This window comes from Lucilia sericata, unplaced genomic scaffold (genome assembly GCF_015586225.1).
Source record: "Lucilia sericata isolate MDLA Ls3-8-SP2 unplaced genomic scaffold, ASM1558622v1 Contig000081F_arrow, whole genome shotgun sequence".
Taxonomy (NCBI): Eukaryota; Metazoa; Arthropoda; class Insecta; order Diptera; family Calliphoridae; genus Lucilia; species Lucilia sericata.
In genome coordinates this window covers 685,304-703,379 of record NW_023994114.1, presented here as the reverse complement: position 1 = coordinate 703,379, position 18,076 = coordinate 685,304, and the positions used below count along the sequence as shown (strand labels likewise).

The window sequence follows — 18,076 nt, the reverse complement described above, 5'->3', positions numbered from 1 at the left end:
ATCAGTAAAATTCTATTTTTACTGCATTTTTACTGGTACTGCAAAGTGCCCATCTATGATATCTATATATACATATACCCCTACTATAGCTGATATAGTTTATTATTTGAAAATAAAACAAAAAGAAAAGTAATTTTTCTAAATTATAAGTATGTATGTATTTTTAAAGCTCATAACAATTCATTAAGCAAATGTTCTAAGTATAATTAAGTAAATTTAACCTATGCAAAGTATTCACAGTTACTTAAAGTAATTAAACATGTATTTCAATTTTAACTTGAGTATGTATTATAAATTGTACATAAATACAAACATTCGAATGACTTAAATATGTACATTATCTAAATTTTTTTGTTAAAGTAATAAAAAATTAAAAGAAATAGGTGTATGATTCATTTAAATTACATAAAAATCTTTATAAATAATTTACTACAGATTAGTGCTAATATTAGTTTAAACCAAGAAGTCTTTTGAACGCTCGTCTATAATCAAGATTAAATATTGTATAGATAATTGGATTTAATACAGAGTTAATGTAGCCCAGCCAAGTTATGAAGTTTTTAAATTTAGTTGTTGGACAACAGGTCGAGCAAAATGGTAGTATGACGTACATCAGAAAAAACGGTAGCCAACAGATGACAAATACGCCCATTATGATGCCTAACGTTCGGGCAGCTCTTCGCTCTTTGGAGAGTGAAATTTTTTGCTTTTCTTCTATGAATTGATAAACACCACCTGGTTTTTTCTGCAGCGGCGCAGCTTGCGATGAAGCAGCTCCAATTGATGACTGTGGTGGAGTGATTTTTAGTGACACATTTTCTTCATCGTTATCACCAGCTGATATTTCATTGGCAGTTCCTCCACTTCCGCATACTTGCATGCAGCCTTTAGGATCGCTGCCACTCTCGGTGGAAATTTCAGGATTTTCTATATCTACATTTTTTGTTTGAGGTGATAAAAGTCGGCTTTCAGCACCACTGCCGCAAATATCTTTTACATTAGTGGGATCCAGCTCAGTGCTTTTACTCAGTTGATTTTTTCGTGCTTTGGATTTTCCATGTTTGATGGAATCTTTGATTTTAGCTCGTCGTGTCTTTTTTCGTTGTGTTACGACTACAACTCTATGCTCGGACATTTGAGCGCGTGAATTTTCGTTGTTTACGTGAGTTTCACTACTAATCGACTCCTGGTCGTTTTGTATCATTGGCGTGGACGAAAAGTGAGAGGAGTTGCGGCAGCAGCATAGAACACTATAGCATAGTGTAAAAACGGCCCCAGTTCTAGAACCGTCACCATCTGAATTTAGTGCGGTAGTGGCTACGTCTGCACTAGCTGAACGTGTCGCAATAGTATTTATTTTGGCCGCCTGGGCACGTTCGCGTAGACGACGTCTGGTTGCAATAAATATTTCAATATACACTGTTGCCATTATAATTAAGGGAATGAAGAATGAACCCAGTGAGGAATATATCACATAACCCGGATCTGAGTTGAGTTCACACGGTGTTGCACTGGTGAACTCTTCCGGCCAATCGTTCCAGCCCACCAGGGGCGGAGAACTAATGAGCAACGATAATATCCATACGCCGGCAATTAACAACAGCACTCTACCGACAGTACGTTTTTGAGCATAATTAATTGGATCCGTTATGGCCCAATAGCGATCCAAAGCAATGGCGCATAGATTTAAAATGGAAGATGTACAACACATAACGTCGCATGTTAGCCACATTTTGCACAGGTAAATTCCAAATTCCCAGCGTCCTAATATCGAGTAGGCTACATTGAATGGCAGCACAAGCAGAGCAACTGTCAAATCTGCCACTGCCAGAGAAACAATAAAGAAGTTCTGAACAATGCGTAGTGGCTTGTAGGTAAACACACTTAATATCACCAATATGTTGCCAATAATTGTCAGAACAATTATAATAGATAATATGATAGCAGTCAGAATGGCTTCCCATTCGGGTACAGCAAGTTTAACTCCAAAATAACTCTCATGCCATTCTTCGCTTGGTACAATACAACCGCCATCCAGTAAGGATATTGGATCAAGAGTTACATTACTAACACTGACAATGCCAATAATGTCGCTTGTATTCGCTAAAGATGTTGTTGTTGTTCCAATGCCGTAGTGCATAATGGAAGAGGTGGCATCGGTGTTGGTAGCGTTGTTCCTGGTCAGTGTGCGTACAAAATATGCTGATGAGTTTGTGGCTGTGGTTGAGTTCATTAACAGCATCTGATCTGCAGGTGGCATTTTGCATTTTGTATCACAGCTTTTGGATGGGAGTATTTAATTTAGTGCAGCAGCGACAAATGATGACATAAGATGCAGTCTACAATTAAACAAAAATTCAAAATCAGAATTTGTTACCAAACTAACTAATAGAAAATTTACACTACTAATTCTAAAATTTTGAAATAATTTGTCCATTCTCACAGCATTGCAGTGGGAAATTAAAAGTTTTACAGTTTTATGTAGTATAATATCTTAACTCTTATTCTCTATCTCAAATTAGAACAGATATGACGTTATTTTTTCTTTCTCCCGAAAAAAGTTTTGGAATGACATTTTTCATATTATTTGGACAATGGAGATAAAAGGAAAAAACGCCGTCTTTAGAACCACTAATATATGCATGTACATTAGGGTGTCCCCAAAATGGAAGTTGTTGATGTTCCCACCGAAAAGGAAATTTAGTTCATTTCTCAAAATTTTTGTACTAACGCCAATATTTGGTGAGCCATATTATAGGATAAAAAGGTCCTTTTTTAAGGTTTTCATGATTTTTTTTTACATTTCTGGCAAATAAACCATAAGCAAATTTAGTAATATATGAAAGGTCTTTCTTATGATATCAAAATTTTATATCTTTCCTTTGAAAGAAATATGAAAAAATCATAAAAACCTCAAAAAGAACCCTTTTGTCCTTTGATCCTGTTTGATCCAGCTCACCAAACGCTATCTTTTAATGAATTAATTAAACTTTAATTTTAGCTGGGAACATCGACACCTTTTTTTCCTCCATACAAACAGGCCACACTAATGTACATGTGTTCATATATAGGATATGTAAAAGTATTAAAACATAAAATAACTTTTTAAGTCGATTAATTAGTCCTGTTCATGAAATCCTGTGCAAAAAATGGTTTTAAAGTCTACAATTGAGTTATGTTGGATCATCATTAACTTAGATATAAGTGACATTTATGTAATCCTAATTTAAATTTATGATTAGTGTAATAATTACGCGGAACTTGGCACAAGAACGCATCCACACATTACAATGTAAAGTATTATGAAATTGTGCTCACAATTTTGGGCTCATTAATATCGTAATATAATAGGGCATACACCGATGGTTTTAAGTGATAAATAAATTCCAGAAACTGTTTCCTTAAACTGCATGGTTTGTTCCTTGCATGTACGAACAACAATTATTATACAGAAATATGTATGTACATAGAAAAGGGATGAGTGTGGGGTTGTGAATTTTTGTAATAAGAATTGATCAGTTGACCAAATAATAATTTCAAATTACATAATTTTAAACGTGAATTACGAATAGTTGTGTCATAAAATTATAATATTGGATACCTTAAAATACTATTGAAGAAAACGAACATGAAAAGAATCGATACAAATTTTATGATTTCGTGTCCAAAGTATTAATGCTTAATAACAAATATTAATGTTAGAAATTTATAATCTGTTAAGAGATTTTTATTCTTTTGTAGGGATAGTTTATATAATTTTAGTTAAAGCTAATTTATTTTTCAAAATTAAGCTATAGCTTAGCTTAATTTTGAACATAAATTATAAAATCAATTTGTCTCTACTATAGTCGTCCTCAATTCTCTCGCGTACGACAGCAGCAGACATTTGTCGTCTTCAGTCACATAAAGAACATACACAACCATCGATAGTTTCAACTATCTAATCTAAACAAGAATGTACATGTTAACCTGGTGAAACGTTAACAGTCACCTTGTAGAACAGGACTTTAATAACAAAGAAATGCATTGTTTCTGTTTTGCTTTTATACCCACTACAAAAAGACGAGTAATATAATGATTTTGACATTCCATTTGTAACAAATTGAAAGAATGTTAGTAAATATTTTAGCACGGATCTTGGCTTTAACACATAATAACGAGTAAATACTATTCGACACAGCCGAATATTAATATTTTACTTGTACTTTTGTTTTATGATTAAAGCAGATTTGAAGCTGTTGTGGTGTGTAGGTTCTGTTGTTCTGCTGTCATTGTTGGTTGAATAAGGATGCATGTTTATTACATAAACATACATACACTAAACCTGCCCTTAAAAAATATGTGCTTTTATTGAGTTTTAACTTTTTATTGGTATTTAAATCTAATTAATGAAGGCAATTAGGGCGATTAAATCTAAGACCGAATTGGATTTACGAAAGTTTTAACCGAATACTCTCCCAAAACTAAGGTTTACATAATTTATGTACCAGGCCGCTCGGGAGTAGTCGAAAAAGAAAGAGCGAATGTACTAGCTTTAAAGGGAAAGGAGTCTGAGGTAGTTAATCTGACGAACGCAAAACCATTCGACACAGCGGGCTGAATTAAAAGTAAGGGCGATAGAATCCCACAAGACATCTTGGTGTAATGAAACGAACCAAAATATATCCTATAAGTTGTGGGAGAACAATTATATTCCACTTCACAAAACTTTATTATTTATACTTTGTTGTTTAAATTGTTTTCAATCATATTGTCTTCGAATTTTAAATTGTAAAATATTTTGTATGAAAAATATTTTATTCATTCTCTATCAAACCTTCGTTTAATAAATATACATTTGTTTTATAAGTTACATCGTTAAATTATTGCGGACCTCTAATAGGTTATGGGCTTATGTGCAATGGATTTAATGAAGACTTCTTCTGCTAAATTGAATGCAGACAATTACCATCTATGGAAATTTAAACTGGAATTGTTGTTGCGCAAGGAAGGTTTGTGGAATCATGTGATCGATAGTGTTCCTGCGATGCCTGATGACGTTTGGAAACGTAAGAATGAAGAAGCTACCGTGATAATTTGATTGTCCTTTGAAGATAATCAGTTAATTTTGATCAAAAAGGCTAAAAGCGCCCATGAGGTATGGGTGATTTTGCGTAATCATCACGAAAAAGATACACTTGGAACTAGTGAACGTTTAATGAAGCAGATTTGTAGAATGAAGTATTCCCCAGATACGAATATCTCGGATCATGTAATGAATATGAAGTTGTTGTTTGAAAAATTGGAAGCTGTTGGTGAAACATTTTCTGAACGCTGGTTATTGGCTATGTTGCTAAGTAGCCTACCGTCTTCATATGATACACTCGTAACTGCTTTGGAAGCAAGAACTTACTTTAAATGTGGTCGAAACCTGTTTAATTGAAGAAAGTCACAGAAATTCTTCACAGATGCCTGAAAATTCGGTGTTAAAAAGTTCAAATTCAAAAAGTGACCATAGCATCAAAATTTGTCATTTCTGTAAGGCAAACAGTCATATAAAGCGTGACTGTTGGAAGTTTAAGAAGACTACGCATAATAAAGCTAACGAGGTAACAGCATCAAGAAGCAGCTCAAACAATTTTTGTTTTTCCCTATGCAATGGTTCTCAATCGTGGGTCCTTGATTCTGGAGCAACTTGCCATATATGCTCAGATCGTTCATGCTTTTCTACATTGGACTTCAATTGTCATGAAGAAGTAACAGTAGCAAACGGCCAAATCGTAGTAAGTAGCGGTAAGGACATATATGATGTGTTATATATTCCGTCGTTTTGGGGAAATCTGATGTTTGTCAACAAAATTTTGAGTAAAAATTTTAAAGTCAATTTCAAGGCTAATCGTGGTGTTATTAGTACAAGTGATGGCAAAGAAATCGGCATAGCTGTTCTATCAAATAAACTGTATAAATTGCAGCTAAATGAATATAAGCAATCCGATGCTGATCCATGTTTATACATAAAATACACCAACGAGGAAGGGCTAGTCTATATTTTGGTATACGTTGATGATATTTTGGTTGCTAGCCAAAAGGAAAAGCCTATTCGAGATGTTGAAAAATTATTATCCCAAAAATTTTAAATAAATTGTCTCGGAAAAGCAAGTCATATTATTTGGGAATCGAAATATTTCAAGATATGAACTCAAATTAGGAATTTGAAAGCTGAATCTGAAAATTTGCTAAATAACGATCAATATCAAAAGCTGACTGGTTCGCTGTTATACCTAAGCGTGTCAATACTTGCTCGTAAAGTTAGTTGTCCTACTCAGGAAGATTGGACAGAATTAAAAAGAGTTCTTAAGTATTTATGGGCACTCAAGAGTATTTTTTGTGAATGAGTTGTCAACATGTTAACCCAGAGATATTAACATGATATGCAGACGCAAATTGGACTGAAGATAGGCTATATAGAAAATCTAACTCTGGTTATATTTTTCAGATAAATGGCGGTACAATAAGTTGGTCGTGCCGAAAGCAAACACTTGTCGCCCAGATAAAACAGCTGTTAGATGACATACATATACCACAAAATGCATATACCACAAAAATTCTCAAAATGAGTAGTTTGAGGTTAGTATGATGGTGCATATTCTGAGTAACACACAGGACAACGGTCACAGCTTCTATACAAAAATTGGATGGAAACTTTTTTTTTGCCATTGTCAAAATTAGATCCAAATATCTTGGGAGTGATATTAATTCGGATATAACATCCCTCACGAACGCTGATTGTAAAATTCTTAGGAATTACGTCCAGGAAACTAAAAATTATAACATGATCTCTGTAAATATAGTTATTCGTTAATGCTTATGTATGCTTTTTGATTTGTGTATATCTACTGATTACATGTATTCTACGATAGCTTAAATATCAATTATATTGTGTAAGAGAAAATTTGTAAAAACTGACAAAAATTAAATTTAACTTCAGTAATCGATATTAATATGTATGGAAAATTCATGCTAAGGGTGCAGAATTATACGATTTCAATGAAATTTACCAATTTATTGTGTCGGTATTCATCAAACTATGGAGTTTTTATAGAAGGTTTATATGTCCAAAAATAAACGTTTACATTTATGTACATGTACACCATTTTATAAAAAAATCTTATTGTGACGAATCACAAACTATTTGTGATGCGTCGTGTTTTCAGAAGACCAATATGGCTAGATCCTCTTAGAATCTTATAAGATCCCAGAATATACATATGTATGTATAAAATGAATGGTAATAAAATTATTATATTTATAAACAATTAAGTACAAGTTCAAGTACAAATGGGGCTCATATATTCTCTGCGTTTCTCTGTGTCATTTCAAAAGTTGAAATTTTACTTATAGTGTAATTATTTATCTGAATTTATGTAAATTTAAAACAAGTAAGAAATTATAGTCGGGCGAGGCCGACCATATAATACCCTACACCTGTTACAAAATTAAAATGTGATTTAGTTTTCATAATAAAGCATTTAAGTTGAATTGTACCTTGCCTCAGATATACTTAAGCCGTTTATTGTTGAATAGGGCTATGGTCAAATGAGACCCTATAACTATAAAATTTTTGAGGGTCATCAAGGCTAGTATAGAACTAGGTTTTGCAGCTTTTTGTCGAGATACGAGTATATTAAACATAATTATGAACTTAAGAGTCTTATTCGGCGGGTTCAGTTGTATGCGGGCTAGGTGAAATAATGGACCATTGTTAACCATTTTCAATAGGCTTCGTCTTCGGTACCATAGAAGATCGTGTGCCAAATTTCATTTAATTGTCTTCAAAATTGCGACCTGTAGTTTGATTACAATTTTTACAAGCCTTATTCGGAGGTTCATTTTCAATAGGCTTCGACCCTGTGACAATAGAAGATCACGTACCAAATTTCATTGAATTACATATCTGTAGTTTGATTACAAGGTTTACATAGACGGACGGTCATAGCTAAATCGACTTTAAGGTGGGTATAGGACCAATATTATTGTGCGTTACAAACATCAGCACAAACCCAATATGCCCTCCCCACTAAAGTGGTGTAGGGTATAAAAAATGTTACTACTGCCCAGCAAAAACTTTATTATTTAAGTCATTATTTTAACATGGTGATGTCATTGGAGGCATCTACTTACCACAATCGTTTACAAGAAATTAGAAAAATCAGTCAATGTAAATCGCGTGAAATAACGTATCTTCACGCAGAAGCTGACTAGTAAATTAGAAAGTATTTATATAACACATTATTAATAAGACGTTATTAAAGTACTTCTTTGTAATCAAAACGATATGTAGCAAGTCATTACCAAGTTTGGTGGTGGGTATTTTTATTTAAAGTTTTAATGTGGTTTAAAAAATTTTGTCATGACATGTCCAGGTTGTTTCGTTCTCAAATTAGAAAACTTTTTGGAACAAAAATTAAGTAATTAAACATATGTATGTGTGTATACTAGTGTGGCACATTTTGTATGGAGAAAAATATGTTACTGATGTACTCATCGCAAATTAAAATTTATATGAATCTTTCTCATCTTAATTTTACTTTTCAATTATCAAATATCCATGGCTATCCATTTGGAAGCCACCCTAAACATGTATTAGTATTATATATACATATATACATAAGTAGTACTGAAACATAAACAATTTCTAAAGAGACTTTAAATAAATGATGAATAAAGAAGGCATAGGCAACAATTAAATTTGTATATTCTGGTTTAATTTTTTCACAAATAATAGTCATTGGTTATTCCAAACTTTAAGTTAATATATCCCAAATAAGGATGAAGATATAATAGAGGTTAAACCTTTGTTTTTAAGTCGATAGATTGGTTTTTAAGATGACATAGGTGTCTTCCCGCTGTTATAACGTCCCACATATGACCAAGAACGGGGTTTTTCAATATTTTAGGACAAGATATCTCAAAAACCTAATGTGATGGATAAATTTGTTATCCGTATAATAATTCTTAATTGGATAACTTACAACTATGTAAATTGTGTTCTGGATTAAAGGCCTTTATAATATCTTTTGTAATTTTGTTAAGTTTTCATATTATATTTCTCGCTTTAATTTCAAGGTACATTTAAAAAAAAATAAGTTCACGTAGTCGGATTTCGATTACATTTTAGAACACTTTTATACCTCATTGGAGTATTTTTTTACAGTTTCTATTATTACAAATTTTTAGTATGTACTTAATACCAGAAGTATTTTTGTGCCCATTTTGCCATTAATTCCAAGTTTCTAAAATAAACTTTCTATGATTAATTAACTTTTTAAATTAATTATAGGAACTTTGGATTTTGCGGGAGTCGCTTCCTTTTTTCATTGTTTGTTTTGTAATAAATTAAAATGAGTTTTTTTTAATAAACACTTTATAAAGAATATGTTATCTTCATAATGAATCCCTTTTTCTTTGTTTAAAGGCAACAACAACAAAAGTGCTTATAATAAGTAGTTTATGTTGTTCCTGTTCTTGGGACTATTTTCCATTTTGTGCCGCTTTTCTTAATTAATGATTAAGCTCTTAATTAAATGATACTTCTTTCATTTAATCGTACTTGTCGTATATTTTTATATCTTATTGCACCTTAGCCCTTTTTATCTCGCTTTATAATTAGTGAAAGTATTCTTTGTATGTTCCTATGTATGAATTTGTATGTTTGTATTTTTTTGACTCACATTAGAATAAAGCATTCTTAAATTAGTAAGTACTATTATTATATGTAACCTTTTACCTTAATCACATAGTTGAATTGAATATTCTTGATGTTGCCTTCCCTGTTTTAATTTGGGCATTCATCATTTTCGTTGTGAAATACCCGATTATGACAACCTACCCGGATATAGAAGTAGGCCTTGTATTGAAGCAATGACTAATTATACTCTGATGATTAAACAAACCTAAGTTTAATGAGACAGTTTTATATTTATTTTATAGTATTGTAGTATTATAGAAGAAATGTATGTGTAATATGTCCAATTCCAGTATTGCAATGGATGCTATGCTAAATATTGGACAGGAATCAATTATTTTTAAAAGGCCTTGTACTTGATGAGCTGTAGTTTGATTACAAAGGTTTACTTGGATCTGCATAAATCGACCCAAAGTGAGATTATTTGTGTAGACCCAATATTTTAGGAAGTTACAAAAATCAACTCAAACCTATAATACCTTTCCAATTGAAGAATTAAAGGTTATAAAACGTTATCCTTACATTTGTCCTAATTCTATAAATGCACATTCGTTATACATACATACATATTTAACTTAAACTTTTTAAATAGCTTAAATTATATCCTGTATTATGAAATGTATAATATTTTTTTTTTAATTTCTTATATTTTTATTTTTGTTTGCTTTTCCATGATTTTGTTTGCTAATCAATAACTTTGAGTTTGTTATTACATTCTTTTTTGATTAAATCTTTGTGTTCCATTTTTCCTTTACTTCAATTTATTAAACGGACAAAAACGTAAAAAATAACAGAAAATATTTTTATATAAACAAATTCATATTACATATAAAAAACTTTTTCTGATTAATACATTATGAAATGTTATACTTTTAATTGTATTTCCAAGAATTATATAATTTGATAAAATTTATTTTAAAGTTATTATATGCATAAAATAAACAGCAGCTTATCATTTTGTTTAAAGTTTGAGAATTATCTAATACAATAAATGGATCTTTAGAAAGATGTGTTAATACAATAATAACAAATCTCCCAGAATTTAGAACTGCATATACATTCACATTCGGAAAACGATTTTAAAAATTGTACTATATATGAAAAGTCGAAATCTAAATAATTTCAGTATAAATATTCGATATTGATCGAAACCTTTGTATATCCATCATCAAAAAAGATTTTGTCATTTCGTTTGTAACACATTTAAATATTGGTTTAAGACAAATAAAAATATATACATTTTAGGTCGTTATTAGATTCTAAGGCGATCTAGCCATATCCGTCCGCCTGTCAGTCTGTTGAAAACACGACAGAGTCCAAAAGGGAAGAGCTAGAGAGCTAAATTTGTACAAATATTTTTAGTTGATGCAGTTTGTTTGCATTGGAAATGGGCTATATCGGTGCACGATTTCACCTATTTTATATGAACTTAAACCGTCGTCGTCAAATTTTATGAGTATCGGTCCATAATTGACCCTACCCGAAATATAAGGTCCTCATAAGAAAATGACTTCAACGCTCATAACATGATTCAAAGTGTCAGTATAGCAAGTAATTTCGACATAAACTAATTTTATAGAAACTAAAATCTCTCTGTCAAATTTTATGAGGATTGGTCCATAATTGACTCTACCACCATACAGGGTCCCTATCACTTTAAAGCTCATAATTTTCTTCAAAATGCCAGTATAAAGGTTGAACGTAGCATAGAGGGTATATACATTTACTAACTCCCTCAAATATATCGGTATCAACACAAAATTGTGTACATACAAATATAATATGAACAGAAATTATACTGTCAACGCAGATCTCAGTCGGTCCACAATTGGTCATAGCTCCCATATAAGGTCCACTTCGGAAAATCATCTAAACAAACATATTTCATTGATGAAGAAAGATATTGTGATGAAATTCGAGCTGACTATGTTTTGTGTCCATTCAAATCATTATACAAAATTTTTTTCGGATCGGCCCATTATTGTTCATAGCTCCCATATAATGCCCACTCCCGAAAATCACTATTTAAAGTATTTTATTGTTAAATAAAGCTATCTTGATAAAATTCGACACAAATATGTTTTGTCTATATATGGATCACTCTACGAAATTTTTTCTGGATAGGCCCGTAATTTGTCATAGCTTCCATATAAGGTTCACTTCCGAAAATCACTTAAAATATATATTTTTTGAATAATAAAGCTATTGGGATAAAGTACGACTTGAGTATGTTTTGTGTGCATATACATCATTCTACCAAATTTTTTCCGGATCGGTACTTAATTGGTAATAGCTCCCATATAAGGTCCACTTCAAAAAATCACTTAAGCGCACATATTTCATTATCAAATAAAGCTATCTTGATCAAATTCGATACAAATATGTTTTGTGTCACTTAAACGCACATATTTCATTAATTAATAAGTCTATTGGAGTAGAATTTGACTTGATTTTTTTGCATATAAATCATTACACGAAATTTTTTCCTCATTGGTCCATATTAGGTCACAACTCCCATAGAAGGACCATTTCCGAAAATTACTTAAGCGCACATTGACAATCAAATTATCGGGATAAAATTCGACATAAATGTGTATTTTGTATATATAAATCGTTATGGGGAATTTTACTTCTGCAAATCTCTTAATACCACTTAATTTATTATTAAAGGGTTATATCCAGATAAAATTCGACATGAGTGTATTCTGGATATAGATAAATCATTCTATTAAAATGTTTTCGAACTGGCCTATTAATATACATTTTTCTGGACCCAATTAATATTAGTTCTCCATATCCATAAATGTTAGTACCCTCACTACGGAAACACAAATTTTGTCAAGTTATCTAAAAATTAGATAGTTAAATGTGTTTTAATAATGGTGGAGGGTATTTAAGATTCGGCATAGCCGAAAATAGCACTCTAACTTGTTAATTCACATGCATTTTGAGGATCGGACCATATTGGATCTAAGCCTGCATATAAGACTTAAAAACGAATGGATAGCAATAAGATTCGATATAGCAAGTTTCATTGAAACCAAAATCTTTGTCAATTTATATGAGGATCGGTCCATAATTGACCAAATTTGAATTGACCATACCCGCATTATAAGGTCCTCACCAGAAAATGACTTTAATGATCGTAATATGATTTAAAATGTCAGTATAGCAAGTAATTTCGAAATGAACTAATTTATAGAAACTAAAATCTCTTTGTCAAATTTTATGAGGATCGGTTTTAGTACAATATTTTAATTCTACAAAAAAATTGTTTGCTCCCTTTTATTCAGCTCTCGCAAAAAAATTCTTATAAAAATGGATACATTTTATAATTATTTATAATTTATCATTGTGACCTGTCATTATCCTCTCAAAGGAAGTAATTTCACAATACGATATTAATATTTTTGATGTGCTGCGTTTGTAGGAAACTATAAAGTACTTTAAATATGTAATGAATAGAAATCTGTAATTTGGCATAGCTTTTCATTAGTCATTATTCATGGAGTCAACCAGCACCAGTACTTCCGCATTTGTTACTACATACATACATACATACATACATACATACATACATACATACATACATACATACATACATACATACATACATACATACATACATACATACATACATACATACATACATACATACATACATACATACATACATACATACATACATACATACATACATACATACATACATACATACATACATACATACATACATACATACATACATACATACATACATACATACATACATACATACATACATACATACATACATACATACATACATATGAATTTAACTTTTAAAACTTATTTGGTTCTTGTGTATGTACTTATGTATGTCTGTGTATGTTAATGAAAATGTTAAAAGTTTTTCATAATGGAAGGGTAATTAAAATGACTATTAATGGCTGAGTGTGGTGCTTGGTTAGACAGACAATGTAATTTTAATGCAAAAATAATCTCTCAAATATTTTCTAAAAGGACAAAGTGTCTGTCAAACAATAGAGTTTCAGTTTTGATAGAGGCTTTTGACAACTTTTATAAAAGGATGAATTTTTCTTTTACCTAACCAAAAATTATCTAATTAAGTTAGGGTGTTTGTTCCACAACCAAAGGGACATTAATATTTAAGGGACTTGCTAAAAATTCGTATTTTCTTTATTTATACTTGTCTAATTAGAATCCTTTATAAAGGATTTTGTTGTTATTTGTGGGTTATATCCTTAAATTGTTATAATTTCGACGACATAAATAATGGATAACTACTAGTATTTAAGTAATTTAAAGTAGAATTAATTAAATAATTGGTAAAATTTTAGCAGTAAAATCTGAGAAATTTAGGAAATACAAAAAAAAAGATTTTTTTTGTTTTAAAATATTCTATGTTAGGTTATATAGAAATACTCTTATAATTATTGCACATTCGATTCCTATTCTTCGTCTAACCAACTTCGATAATAACAGTTACTAACATGTGTCCAATATAACAGTGCCCAGTAAATAGCCTTAACGAATTTATATTAAGGAACATGAGAGCAAATTCCATTTTTCATGAAGGGAAAGGGTATTATGCAAGTGGTAATACACATTCGTTGGAAATTTCATTTTGCCTCGGATGTTTCCCGTGGTGTAAATTTTAGGCAAGAAAAATATTCTTAAGTTAACGATATTTGAATTTTGTACTCCTGAAATTATACCTAATTCATAATTATTAAATCACATTTATTCCGAAATATTAAGGTAATTTTTATATTATATATATTTTGTCATTCCGTTTGTAACACATCGAAATATTGGCCATAGACCCACAAAAGTATATTTATTCTGGGTCCTTATTAAATTCTAAGACGATCTAGCCATGTCTGTCTGTCTGTCTGTCTGTCTGTCCGTCCGTCTGTTGAAGAAAGAGTCCGAACGGAATCAGGGTTGAAATTTTCCACAAATATTCTCTGTTTGGTATTGAAAAAGGGCAATATCGGTCCACGTTTTCGGATAGGCAACATACAAGTGGACCCTTTTAAAAGTACGAGTATAGCGATTAAATTCGACATAAATAAGTTTCATATGAGCCAAAGTCTCCCGATGAAATTCGACACACTTAAGTTTCATGAGAGTCAAAATCTCTCTACCAAATTTTATACGGATCGGTCAATAATTGACCGTACCCCCTTATAAGGTCCCCTTCAGAAAATGGCATTAACCCTCATTACTAGTTTAAAAATACATGTATAGCTATGAACTTTGACATAAGTAAGTCTCTTACGAGCCAAACCCACTCAACCAAATTGTATGCGGATCGGTCCATAATTGATCCTATCGCCCAAATAAGGTCCCCTTCAGAAAATTGCTTTAACGCTAATTACTGTCTTAAAAATATGAGTATAGCGGTGAAATTCGTCACACAAAAGTTTTATGCGAGTCGAAATCTCTCTATCAAATATTATATGGATCGGTCAATAATTGTCCCTACCCCTCATATAAGGTCCCCTTCAGAAATGACTTTAACGTTAATTACTGTCTTAAAAATACCAGTATAGCGATGAAATTCGACATATAAGTTGTTCCATGCGAGCCAAAATCTCTCTATAAAATATTATGTAGATCGGCCCAAAATTGACCCCCCCATATAAGTTCCCCTTCTAAAAAGGACTTTAACACTCAATACTGGCTTAAAAAGTATGGCAATGAAGTTTGACATAAGTAAATCTCTTACAAGCATAATAGTCTCTACCAAATTTCATATGGATCGCACAGTGGGGCAGAATCAAAATTTTTTGGAAATAAATCTGGCATTTCTAAACGGCTGATCCGATCGGTATAAAATTTGGCGTGAGCGTAGCCAATGAGTATTCAAGTTTAAGTTTTGAAGATGAACCCCGCAGATGCCCCAGGGACGGCGCTTTGGCGGCTCAAAGTAGGGTACCTACGACATGTACAATTTTTAAACTCGTGCCATTTTTTTGTTTTTCATCCAAATACAAAGATTTTTATATTATATACTACTTATCTCTTATAATATTTAAAAATTTAGTGATACAAAATTTACCATACCTTGGTCCGCCTTTTTTTGAATACCGGGCGTAATTTTGGACCAAATGGACTCAATTTTTTCTTGTTAGTTAGACAAAATTTCCAATAATATACAAAACATTTCAGATCAATATGATTTACAGATCCAAAAATATAAGTTTTTTAATTTAAAAATTCAAAAAATTTTAGATTTTTGCCGTTTTTTGCCAAAAATGTGTCTTAACTCTTTTATTAATAAAATAAAATTTTCGTTAAGAACATATAACAATTTTATAGTTTTCTAAAAGGTATCTTTACGCAGAACGCTTTGGCGTAAAAAACTTGTCCTATTTTTTGAAAATGTTGCCACTGCGTCCTTCCGAATATGACCTATTTTTTTATCAAAACTTCAACATTGGGCGACATGTTCTAAAATCCCAAAGCTGGGATCAAAAAACTGAAAGCAGTTTTAGAAACCTCAATATGTTTTCTATTTACTCCAAAAGTATTTTCCCAGCCCTGAAAGAAATGTGGACCCTATGGGCAAAAAAGTAAAAAATCCCATTATTGGGATTTTCATTCCTATTTTTGGGAAAAGGTCAAAGGGCATCCCTTTGACCTTTTCAATTTTTTTTTGCATTTTCTTATTTGAAATGACAAATTTAACAAGCGTTGAAAATTTCATTGAGTTTTGTTCATAAATAAAGATTTTGTCTTATATTACATATTTGTTTAATTTCTAAAACTATGATTTATATCAAAATTTTAATAGGGTCGCAGATATCTACAACAATTTAGTCCATATTTATCCCTAAATATCTTTTTTAGTTAGATATGGACATTCTCGATTCTTTACAAAAATTTTCAAGCCAATATCTCAATTACATTCAAAAATATGTTTAATTTCGTTTCTGCCCCACTGTGGATCGGTCCATAATTGACCATACCCCCCATATAAGGCCCCCTTCAGATAATTACTTTAACGGTCATTACTGACTTAAAAGAACAAGACAAGAGATGAAAATCGTTCTTAAAAAAAATATGAAAAATTTTATGAAAAACGGTCAATAATTCACCCTACTTCTCATATAAGGTCCTCCTCAATAAATTTGGTTAGTAATATCAACCTGATGTTTATAGGGGAGTATTCCTTTTACGGCATACGGTTTGGTGGTGGGTATATAAGATTCGGCACAGCCGAATTTAGCACTCTTACTTGTTTATATTATAAACAGCTTAAAAATCAAATTTTGTACGAAAATTTTGTTTTATAAACCTTTTATAAAATAAAATGTTTATGAATAAGAGGGTAACAGTTTAGTGTTTATTTTTCACAAAAATTAAACATTTTTGTAATATTTGATTTTTAAATTCGCCGTGCGTATTGTTCTTGACAACATTAAGTACAATACAATTGTAAATGTTAAATTTATTATTTCTGAACCGACACCATCTTATGGAAATTCGTCTTTTCTAAAACTATCGTTTCTACGTTTATTTAAATGAGCAAAAAAATAGCTTTAACTCAATTAAAACAAGTAAGAAACTATAGTCGAGCGTGGCCGACCATATGATACCGCACACCAATGGCGAATATTAAATATGATTCATTTTCCATAATTAAACATTTATGTTGAATTTTACATAGGTTCCAAATAATGTCTGTTCACGGTTGTATGCCGACTAGGAGAAATAAAAGACGGATGTCAATAATATTCAACAGCCGTCGTCATTGGATCCGGAGAAGAGTATGTGACAAATTTTAACAAATTATATTGAAAATTGCGAGCTGTAGCGTGCACACAAGATTTACACGGTCACAAAGATGGATATATCTTAATCGATTCAGAAAATGATTCTGAACCAACTGGTATACTTAAGGACAAATATTTTTGAGTGTTACAAACATCAGCACATCGTGCTGATTTTTGGATAGATAGTAATATATTAGATGTAGTTAAGAGATAAAAGTCCCAAATCGGAAGGTCCGGTTGTATGGGAGCTAGGGCAGAAACTGAGCCGATCCTTATAAAATTTAATGTCAGGAATTATGTTTATATAAAACCTCTTTGTGACAAATTTTATCGTGATACTAGTGTTTATAAGTGAATTGTAGAAGGGAACTATGTATGGGAGCTAAGGTCAAATAATTCCCGATCTTTACGAAAATCTCTGGAGTTATTAAGACTTATAGCTTAATTGGCTCTGGAAGAGATTCTGAGCCGATTGATATACTTTAAGGTGGGTGTAGGACTAATATTTTTGGGTGTTATAAACATCCGCACAAACGCTATAGAGGTGTATTGTATAAATATATTAATT

General features: G+C 31.4%; 1 protein-coding gene across 4 annotated transcripts in view; it reads right to left on the bottom strand.

Annotated features, from left to right (window-relative positions):
- Nucleotides 1-391: 391 nt before the first annotated feature.
- The window catches only part of LOC119599549 (tyramine/octopamine receptor), a 229,589-nt gene continuing 211,904 nt past the window's right edge, over nucleotides 392-18,076 (bottom strand). For all 4 annotated transcript variants that reach the window (XM_037949345.1, XM_037949344.1, XM_037949343.1 and 1 more), the window contains one exon: nucleotides 392-2,339. In XM_037949345.1, coding sequence (XP_037805273.1) covers nucleotides 449-2,260 — 1,812 coding nt within the window. In that variant the 5' untranslated portion in view covers nucleotides 2,261-2,339 and the 3' untranslated portion in view covers nucleotides 392-448. The remainder of the gene's footprint in view (nucleotides 2,340-18,076) is intronic.